This window comes from Pocillopora verrucosa, chromosome 3, assembly GCF_036669915.1.
Source record: "Pocillopora verrucosa isolate sample1 chromosome 3, ASM3666991v2, whole genome shotgun sequence".
In the NCBI taxonomy this organism is placed as follows: domain Eukaryota; kingdom Metazoa; phylum Cnidaria; class Anthozoa; order Scleractinia; family Pocilloporidae; genus Pocillopora; species Pocillopora verrucosa.
Window position 1 is genome coordinate 30,180,927 of NC_089314.1, and position 11,074 is coordinate 30,192,000.

General features: G+C 36.3%; 1 protein-coding gene across 1 annotated transcript; it reads right to left on the reverse strand.

Moving 5' to 3' along the window:
- Positions 1-620: 620 nt before the first annotated feature.
- LOC131799285 (microfibril-associated glycoprotein 4) lies at positions 621-5,646 on the reverse strand. The gene is made up of 5 exons (XM_059116998.2): positions 5,557-5,646; positions 4,055-4,326; positions 3,840-3,957; positions 3,108-3,488; positions 621-2,095 (listed from the first exon to the last, which is right to left on the reverse strand). Exons 2-5 carry the CDS (start codon positions 4,262-4,264, stop codon positions 1,836-1,838), a joined length of 969 nt encoding a protein of 322 aa, XP_058972981.2. The 5' UTR covers positions 4,265-4,326; positions 5,557-5,646; the 3' UTR covers positions 621-1,835.
- Positions 5,647-11,074: the final 5,428 nt, after the last annotated feature.

Genomic DNA, 11,074 nt, shown 5'->3' on the forward strand with positions numbered 1-11,074 from the left:
AGAATCCATACCCCTTGCATTTAGGGAATGTAAGTACATACTGTTGACATTAAAAAATGGCGAGCACGTGTTTAGTGTTGTGAGCTCCAAATATTGCAATATGAATCCTAACGTACAATGAGACCCAAGAGCCAACATTGAACCAAAAAGGAGCAGGCTCAGTCAAGAAAGGCCGAGATATACACCTATAACTAATGATGAAGTTAAAATCATTAATTTTGAGTTTGTTTTCAGGCCTAGTCTGTTTTAAAAGGTGTACAAAACGTGACAAAGCCCCATTAAGAGAATAAACAGAGACCACTTTCTATTGGAATACAGTACGTTTCATGTTTTTATTGTGCATTTCACCATTATAATAATAATGATAATTATTATTATACATCAGGAAATAAACAGGGAAGTGCTGACACCTGATACGTGTATCCGTTGGTTTTTCTTAGATTTTTATTAGACATTTTAATGTATTTTTCTATTTTTTCAAGGATTTCATCATAATTTTAGTCAATATTTTTAGTATATATTTATATCGAAAAAAGAATTATTAATTATAATAATAACAATAATGATAATAATAATTTGCATTAATTTATCACTCCCCCAATAGGGCCTTTCAGGGCCAAATACAAACAACAACAAACTTGTAGGACAAACAAATATTATAAACAGAAATTTTCTATCAAAATTGCAACTGGCTGGAGTAGACGAGTTGTCAATATACAAAGTGCAGTTAAGGAGTCGAACTCAAGGGAACCGAGAGAAAATCCAGTAAGTAGCAGAGTGGAGAACTTGAACTCTGGACTACCGGATTACAGGCTCAGGGCCCTAATCACCCTTCCACACTTCCTACCTATTAATTATCGCCTGGATAGTTTATTTAGACCCAACATATTGACCAGCTCCCAGTTGGCTTGTTAGCTCAGTTGGTAGAGCGGTGCACCGCAGAGGTCATGGGTTCAAATCCCGTGCGGGCCTGAATTTTTTTCAGGTCTTATTTCAACTACTAGTTCAGTAGTATTTATAGCTGCGAGGATCTCTTATATTCGTTTCTTCACCGCGGTGCACATATATGATTTTCATATATCCACAATCATTAAACGGAACTCGCTGAAAAAGGCAAATGTCAAAATAATAGAACAATTTCTCCACTCCGAATTTACGATAAGAAAGGGGAACCGGAAGTATATGAAGTAGCGTTAAGTAATGTATGAGTTAAAAAATACACTATTTTATGACAGAAAGAGACGCTTAACATATATTTTCCCATTCGCGGAGTGTGATAAGCAAATAAAACACGTTTCCCTTTAACTCCCAACACCACAAGAAAAGAGCAACTTCTAAGTTACATTTTTTAAATGGTAAACGTAGAAACGTTCCATTAAAAGCAATTTTGTCTTTTAACAAAATGGCTCCCATGATCAAGGAGACAAAGGAAATGGAAGCATCATCCCTTTGAACATAAAGATGCACAAATGTGTCCATTGTAATACATTAGAGAGTTTAAAGTAAAAAAAATCCCTCACTGCTGATGATTGAATAATCTTTCCGATGGTACGATCTGTTTTAATTTCGAAAATAGCTCAATTAAAATCCTTATCCATCTCACGTACTTTAGGATTTTTAAATCGGATCTGAAATGACCTAGAGAAGAAATTATCCACTGTAGAAACCTACTCGAGTGCTACAAATCTTTAAAACTATTGATGCGCATGTGCGTGACAATCTTAAGCTTAACAAGCGAAACCGACAAACAAACAATCAAACGAGAAAAACTGAAATCTGCTCAGTAGACGTGGTATACCCTGAAGTTGTATAACCTGCAAATTCAGACTTGAAATTCAGAAATCCGTTGGCCTTATTTTCATCTCTGTTCTTTTCAGAGACACTAAATTACTCCTCCAGTGATACCAGACCACTCCGTCTTCGGAAGAGTGCTGTTCTCGATAATAGAGGCCATTTAGGTTGGAGGCATAGCAACTGCGATACCACCAGGCTCCGTGATTCGTCTTGGCGCAATTTTCCGCGAATTCATCATTATCTTGATCGTGAGTGCTCCATGGCAGGTCACGATGATAAGCGAGAGAATCACCAGCAGTTCCTGAAAATGATTCATTTAGATTTCACCTACTATCTAAACAACACCATTCGAATTGAAAAATAATTCAGTAAAGTGTTAATTTCAAGGAAAACCTTAAAAAGATTAATTTTAGCAATAATGATATGTAATAAAAAAAAACTCGATTTGAGTGCGAAGATGCATCTTCGAGAAACGCAAAGAGATGTGAAATGCATAAAAAAGATTTTCAAAAATAATAATTACATCAATATTGATGATGGTATAAATTATTATGATAAAAATATCAGTGAAAATGACAATGAAATTGATAATAATAATGAAATCGATGACGACTACACTTCCAGTGGTCGCTCATCAACTTGTTTCTCAAAGTGTGCTTGAAAGTTTGAAGAAGAGGCTGGGCCGTGAAATGTGACTACTACTATAAAAAAATTGTATTGGCCTCACTGGGCATCATTGATCAGTGAATACCTTTAAATAATGCGTTGTCGAAATTGCACATCGGTATGGTTGAGACAATATGTTATTTCTGGTTTTTTTTTTGGTTTTTTTCGGAGACGTTCAGTACTCTTAATAATCAAAACTATAGCAAAATTCTCGAACGTAATGGGCTATCACCAGCCCGATTTGAGCAATAACAGGGCAGTGTGCACGTCATGCTTGTAATTGGATAGGGTAATAGGACAGTTAAAGGGACAGCTAACGCGTCATGCCTGTGTAAGTGGACAGAAGGAGTCATGTGCGCGCACTGTTATCTCGCATCTCGCCTAGTTAACGTATACCAGATATCTAGTTTTTTTTTCTCAAATTTTGTCATAGTTTTGATTAATTGGTAATAGGACTGAGTGGATTCTAATTCAGTCTGTAATCATACTTGTGATTCACAAATCGGACTCCCGCTTCGCAGTTGTCTGATTTTGTCAATCATTCATATGATTACAGACCGACTTGGACGCCACTCGGTCCTATTACCATAATTAATCCCTAAACCAATCCCCCTCTTACAGAATGAATAAGGAAACTGCTGTTTTACCTGAGTAAGGACCAATGATCAGCTTGTACTTGTCTTCCTCACTCATAACAACAACGCTGTTATATTCAGCGAAAGCAGTGTTCCCACCAAAGTCTCCTAAGTCCACACGCAGCATGTTGTGACTGTATGAGGTCAGGAGGTGAATCTTGTCCAGTCCGAGCCAAAACTCCCCACTTAGGTCACCAAAGCCGTGCTTGTAGTCGTTCCAGTGGCGGTAAAAATCAACCGAGCCGTCCAGTCTCTTCTGGAACACTGTCCATCCTCCACCAGCTGTTGTTTGGTCACAGAATACCTCAAAGATAGACATGTTATCAGGTTTAATGGTGTACACACCATCAGTTGTTTGACCGGATTTGTAGATTTCAGCACAATTTCGTTTGACTGCGAAGGAAAAACAGTAATGATGAGTTCTTTAAGTATAACTTTGCTCTCCACTAGGAATTTTCTCCCCAAACTAACCAGGTTGTGAACCTAATGCTTCACTTTTGTGCCCCTTTTAATTGATTATGTTAATTGATTAATCAATTTTCATGGTAACACAGAACCTTTCGCTTGCACACTTTTGGGAACTTTTGATTGTTAATCTCAGTTTCCTTCTCTCGCTTTCGCTTCGACTGATACAATCTAAATGCAAAGATTTCTGGTGATTCATATGGGGTGTCATTGTTTGGCCAAACAATTGAATAACTTTCACGACATTTACCGTTGGTGATAGAGCATTACCATTTTTACCTTTAAATTGGCAGTTTTCCCCGGTGAATCTAGGTCGACAGAGACAACGAAAACCTTTACTGGTGAATCCAGCCTGACAGGTGCCACTGTTTGCACATGGGTTGTTGCTGCATGGATTCTGTTAAGAAAAGAAACACAATACTTTTAAGTTTAAAGAAAGATCAGACTCCTCACTAATTCTGACGAAATACACATGGTACTATGCCAAGCAATACCTCGATTATGGCTGAATAGGTGAAACTTGGTTTGTTCTCAAGAAATTTGACAAATTGGTCTTCATCCGTGGCGTTGTTCAACTCGCATATGAGTTTTCCTCCTTCCAAATGACCCACATTGATGGACACACAATTAGGCTCCATATAACACATCACTCTGCAGCTCCCTTCATTAGTCACCTCAGTGTTCCTGATCACGTGATTTCTCATTGCCGTGTTTGTTACTGATTCCTTAAATACGATGCTGCGAAATTCGTCATCTGTAAAAGGAACTGAAAGCCAAAAGTACCAAAATTCTGACGGAGCGATGTTATAGTTTTTATATTTTTAAAAATTTACCTATTTTATTTCAAATTCGTTCTTTTCAATCTCAGGGTTGTCAATGAGTTTAGGCACTGTCTAAGAAACTAACAAAATACTCAGGAGTAAGCTGCAATGTAACGGTCACATCGAGAAGTCGTTTCCCCTCCCCCCCCCTCCCACCCATGAATTTATTGTGATAAAGATTTAAAATCCTTTTTTGCCATTGTCATTCAGATTTGTTGTATCATAGGCAACCTTTTCGGGAGAGAGATAGTTATTGACTTTATAGAATGAACAACATGCGTTCTGCTATTTCCACCCATTTTTCGGGGAAAAAAGTATAAAATTCAAACATGCGTGAACTGAAAGTTTTGCTTTTATTATTATCTTAAAGGTTTCTGAAACAAAAAGAAAAAGGGAGACAGCAAAGCTTGTCCAACAAATTAGATCAATGATATGCGCGTTAATTTCTATCTTTCCAAACACTTTTCACCGAAGAGAAAACCGGGTAAATTTTTCATAGAAAGATTTTTCTTTCCAGGGCAAATTAAAATACGCAATGGCAAAATTTAGAAGAAATCGTATTTTAAAACGAACAGAACTAAAAAGCAATTCCTTTTGATAAGTGCAAGGACGTTTCAGTGTAAATATCGTCAGGGATGATATTAAAAACGATTGAACGCGAATTGAACTGAAGGTGAACTGATTTTAAAAGCCGACTACCTTTAAGCAAACAACCGAGAAAATTGGACAAAAACAACTTGAGCACACGCCTGAAAATAACAGTAAATCTAGAGTTTAGTTGTGAGTCCTACAAGTTTCTTTCCTTGCCCTAATAATTAATTATACAAAAGCAGAAACTATGTGAAGAACTAGAAAGCTTCTAAGGGCGTTTTTTCGTGAGTGTAAAGGAAACAAGGTAAATTCATGACGCTACATCGAGATATGTTAAAGTTGACCTGCCAAATATGTCGCCGCGTAATATGAAACATTGGAAAGCTTACTGAAGTAAGTGAACCAAGGAAAAATAATGGGATCACCGAAACAACTCTAAGTGCAAATGGAAGGCATTATTGACTTTTATCTTACAGAGCTCTTATTCACTGGTTTACATATTTAAAAAAAAAAATGTCGGGTTGATGTTGAACATTACGCGCTTTAATTATCAGCGATGTGAAAAGCGGAAAAATAGAACTTACCAGCAGAACAACAGCATGATATTAACGTGTTGGCAAGTAAAACATAAAGATAGAGAAGATTCTTAGACGATTTGTCAAACTTAAACTGTAAAATTGTAACACACATCTTTAAATCGATGTGTTGAAAGCATCAGAGTAGAAACTTGTCGCCCATTGAGGCTTCTAAAATAGAGCAGGTGTGTTCAACGCATTTTCATTATTCGTCTGCAATAAATGAGTACCTACCATATTGTCAACAAAGATAATTAATGCGTTGTCGTTGTGTAAAGTAGTAAATGTCGGATTGAGGTGAAAAAAATTAATCAAAATAGTGCAACTAAGCAACCGGAGGACGTAGGCTCTCAAGCTGGCAGATACAATGTACTTCTTCAATTATGAACATCTCTTTTCAGTGGCATGTAAGAAGCATTCCTCAAACGAAAATCGAATTGCAGCCATAAGGCAAATAATAAGTAATTAGTATTTATTCCAGCCCTGGAAAAAAATTTGGATTGAACTAAGCAAATAATAAGTATTTAGTTTTTATTCCAGCCCTGAAAAAAATTTGGATTAAACTAAGCTTTCGGTTACAATTCTGCAGCCCGGATAAGGCAAAAAACTTATGAGTAAGAACCCTTCGCCACTTTTGTTTTGGAACCCCAAGAAAAGTTTTCTTTCCCCACTGAAAAACAAACAATTTATTTATTGCCAATTCTTTCTTGGACGAGAGCATAACAAGGCAGCAATTGTCCCGAAAAAGAAGCTGTGCAGGAAAAAACGATTCAGTGTTTTCAGAAATATCCGTTTTCTTTTCCAGATAAGAAAAGGAAAAAACAAAGCTGTGATCTCAAATCTCTCCATCTTAGCTTGGTTGGGGGTGAGGAAAACAAGTGTACGACATTTTTTCCCCTGACTGGTCACCCTCTCCAGCAATTTTGCGAAAACCTTAAAATTTGATGGCGGAGGTAACTTGAGAGGCGCCTTGCTAACAAAAATACGGAAGATTTGAAGCAAAGCACAAGTAAAGGCTCTTTCTTTAACAAATGTAGTTCGCAATTATCAGTCTTAACTTATATTAATATGAAAACAACTTTATTATCATGTTAATATGAAAAGAACTGTATTATCATGTGACTTAAAGCTTGAAAGGCAAAATGTTCGGAATAAAAGGTACAAAAGATTGACCAGTCCATCTGCGAAAGAAGAAGAATTTAAACTCTGAAGTTTTAAGTTTTAACTTGAAAGAGTTCCATATTGCTTGAAACTACCGTGGTTTCCTTTGACATTGCTTACCCGCCCCCAAAGACAGTAGAATGTTCGAGCTAAATTAGCATAATTTTCTTGGCAGGAATAATGTTCCCTAATGCTCTCATTATTGTGTGGTAAATAATTTATGTGCCCTGAAGTCTTCTACTCTTTCCTGTCAAAAATAATTGCGTATTATTTTAGCTTTTCTTTTTACGTTTTAATTTTGCGTTTATGTTTGTTGTCTCTAACATTTATATCTGAGTTTTGAAGGATTCAAATTGTGGCCGAAAGCTTACGTTATTCTAAACAGAGATCGCCTTATTCGTGTAGATTTGAAGAACTTAGGGACGCCAGGACTAAGCCGAACTCAAACAATTTGCTCTGAAATTTTCAGCTGAACAACAAACAACCAATGAAGATGATTTTGAATTCGTGAAAATCACAGATTTTCTTGATGCGGAGGAAACCTGACTACACCTGTTGACAAAACTTTTTCTTTTAAGCGCGCGCCGCAAGAAACACAAGGAGACATGAATCCAAACATCGTTCACTAGAACAAACAGCTGTATTTCTATTTTCATTCTTCATTCAAGTACCTTTGGCAAAAGAAAGGGATTATCTAATAATTACTAAAACATCATGAAGACAGGAATGAAAGGCAGTGGTTAACCCCATCTCAAAGCCATTATGTGAAAGATCCCATGTTCTGCTTACAAGTTAATGGCTACGTTTTGCCTTTTATTCTCTCCATGAAAGTTCTATACTGCTTGCATTCATTTCTTCAGTAAATAAAAAATTTCATCTTCGGATTTATGAACCACGCAGCCTCATTGACAGGTTACGAAGGAAAAATTTATCAAAGCAAAAGCAGGAATACTTCATTTAGTGGCTGTAGGCATTAATATAAAGCTTTCACCGATAGCTATAAATAAATTCATAAAATTACAAAACACACTCTTCAGTTTACTGTACTCATTTTGTTCGTTATCTCGTCTTACTTTTATCTCACTTAAGTCTTATTTTATCCTATTCAAGTTTATCCTATTTATATTGTACATTTTTTAAATGATTTGTAGGATTTTAACATCTATCTAACAAGAAGATTTTGAGTTCGAGATGTCAAACGCATGATAGACGAAAGCGGTTTGGGTCGAGTCGCGACCCGACCCAAGTCTCTCTCGTTTTTTATCGTTTTTTCCAATTGCTATCGCGCTTCGTTTTACGAAGTGAATGCCTAGAACAGGTTAAACTAAATTAACGAGACAGGTTCTTATTTCAATCTCACTCTGTTTACAACTACACACCGTTAGAGTACTCGCTTCACTCAAAGTCTATCACGAAATAGACAACGAGTAGCATAACCAATCAGATTGCGGTATTTATGGTAAAATGCTTGCAAGTTTCTACGAATAGAAAGTTTGAAGCTGTTCTGATTGATTTTATAGTGTTTCTATTCAGTCCCTTCGCTAATATCATTTTAGTGTGGAAACTTCAGGGGTGGTATCCACTCCTCTACTCCTTCCTAACTTCCTTCCTACTTTCGTTTATTCATTCCAATACCTTAACAAAATGTGAACTGATTAATGATTTACATTGCTGACACTTTGAACGAAAATACAAGCAATACATGCACTTAACGAGGAGCTGTGATTAAGCACCCGACCCCTGAAGACCAAATTTGATTTAAATTACATCGGCGTGGGATAAGACAGGAAAACAAAAACGCGTTGCCGACTCAGTGATAATAAACAGATGTCTCGTCAAATGACATGACGAATAACTTGGCATTTCTGCATTCCCACTGAAATATCATTAAAAGACTATTCTGTAGAATCCTATATTGAAATTTGAGGTTTTGGTTCAATGTGTCGCTTTTTTTCCAAAAAGTAAATAAAAAAACGGAGAAAGTTTCGTTAAACTTAACTACACCAATTCATTGATTACCTTACAAAATCAGTGTCAAATTACAACTTGTTAAATATCCCTCGCGTGGGTGATTTAGCTATTTGTTGTATACATATCTAAATTTGAATTTAAGGCTCACATCTTTTAATTTTATCACCAATCAATTCGATAGTAACTATATGGTAAACCTAGCCATTGTCATGGGATGAATATTTCATTAAGGAAGTCAACCGCATAAGCCATACGAATGACAGGATGTTGTTACCATCGGCAATAAAAATGAGTTTTGCCAAGTCGTAATCGAAATATAATCGAAACGAAATGTTTTCACAGCTGTAGACCAGGCGTATTTTTTTCTAATTTCTTGCTAAATCTATAGACAGCTAGGTCGATTTTTTTTTAATCAGAAACTTCTCCTCCTCAAGTAAAAGCAAGCGTTTAAATGTATTGAATCTTGGAATCCTTTCGTGTCGTGGAAAGTTTTTAGATTTTCAATTTTTCTTCAATTCCTTATATTTTGACCGTGTCAGATATTTCTTAAAAATCATACAAGAACCATACGAGACTTGCGGAATGAAAGTTTGCCTCAAACAACATTTCAAACAAGTTTTCTTAAAATAAGTTGCCATATGGATAGTATCCAGACCAAGGAGGTTTGGGGATGGGAAAAGAAATACGTATTCTTCAAAGCTGACTGACATTCTCTTAATATGAGCAAAACCCAAACAAAGTTTCGATTAGACTGTATTCTCAGCGCTGAGCCTTACATGTTCAAGTGTTTGAGAAGTTATAAATTTTTTTGTGGTGCGTTCTTGAGTGATTCAAATTAGCCACAGGTGACAAATTTGTAAACAGTACCGCATGCCAAGTATTGACTGACGCTCACTCTAGTTTTGGCTGGTTTTCCAATTCACCCCGTGGAGTGAATGGTTTTGTCGTGCAGACCCTGTAATTCTTCCAGGTTCGTGGATAACGACACAAAAATTAATGAGAATTGAAAACAAAGACACGAATGTCCCTTCAAGTAAGGTAAGCTGCCCCTGGCTTGATATGCTTAAATTCATTGTTTAAGAGAAAAGCTTAGTACCTTTCTAAAAAAAATTATTTGTGCATCGCACCTTTTATAAAGGCAGATCAGCTGCAAGGCGGCAATTGAAAAATTAACACGACGCAACATTCAGTAGTAACATCGCCAACAACGATGTAGGATGTAATTTTGTAATACTCAACCAGTAGTTGCGTAGTTAAAAATAACACGGGATCAGAAGCGTTGGGTTTTTGTTTTCTGCGTACTGTAAGTTAATTGCTACTGATAAATTACGTTGGTATCAGCAGGACTGGTTTTAACAGGTCAGGCGATAAAACACGCTAGAATGCGCTGTATTTCTTTCTCACTATTCCGTTGCAGTACACTGTCAAAACACTGGTATATGCCAAAAGATTGGCAATGCCAAATGAAAATAACTTTAATTTTAAATCCAAATGAGAATGGTCGGGTAAAAAAATTTTAAATGTTTCTCTCTTTTACACGACTTTTCTCTCACAATGAATAAGCTTACAGAGAAGCATTTAGATAACACAAACACACTGAATTCCGGCGAACATGATTTTGAATTTGTTTCCTTCACCAAAACAAAAGTTTGACAACTACGAAAAATAATATAACTTTAAGCTTAATTTCTGAGGGATTTCGCTGGAAAGCAAGTACTTTTTAAAAATGAATGTACGTGTTGAGACATACCATTAGCGAACTTGTCAGTGATGTACACCTTCGCTCTAACGAAAGGCCAAGCGAATCTCATGTAATTTGCAAACGAACGGTGTAATTTTACTAATTCTTGGGCAGTTTCGGACTCTACCAGACTGTGTTTCGATTACGATTGAATTAATGATGAAGAAAAGTTAATGGCTTACGGCATTTTTTCAAAAAATTTCTTTTACCGACAATAAAGAGCTGACACCGTTTTGAGAAAACAGCTCCTTAAGCTTCAACCAAATGCCTGCTCGGTTAGAATATCTGCGTCTCCAAAATTTGCCGTTTTATGTTCGCCTGTCTTTTAACTAGCGTTGTGAGTATTTCCCATCGACAATAAATGATTGGCTGTTTTATCTCTATATTTTTATTACGCTGAAAAGGCAAGAGGCAAGCTAAACCTGAGGCATACATGCATTGATGATTGACAAAAATCAATCATTCAGTTGTCATGAAGACAAAAATGAAAGTAACTTGTCAACCACGGAAGAAGCGCAGTCGAGGAAATTAACAGGTCATAACATAATTTTTATGCCTTAGCGATATTCATTTCAAATTTAATTTGCAATTGAACAACCTGCCCAACGAGAAAAGAAAAACTTTCGTTTATATTTTTACAGGGGGCAAAATTGT

What these genes read in the sequence shown, in the direction of transcription:
- LOC131799285 (XM_059116998.2), bottom strand. Translation starts at nt 4,264, where the DNA reads ATGAGAAATCACGTGATCAGGAACACTGAGGTGACTAATGAAGGGAGC. An exon ending in CCTATTCAGCCATAATCGAG is followed by an intron (nt 3,958 to 4,054) that starts GTATTGCTTGGC and finishes TTTTCTTAACAG; the next exon opens with AATCCATGCAGCAACAACCC. An exon ending in GATCATTGGTCCTTACTCAG is followed by an intron (nt 2,096 to 3,107) that starts GTAAAACAGCAG and finishes AATCATTTTCAG; the next exon opens with GAACTGCTGGTGATTCTCTC.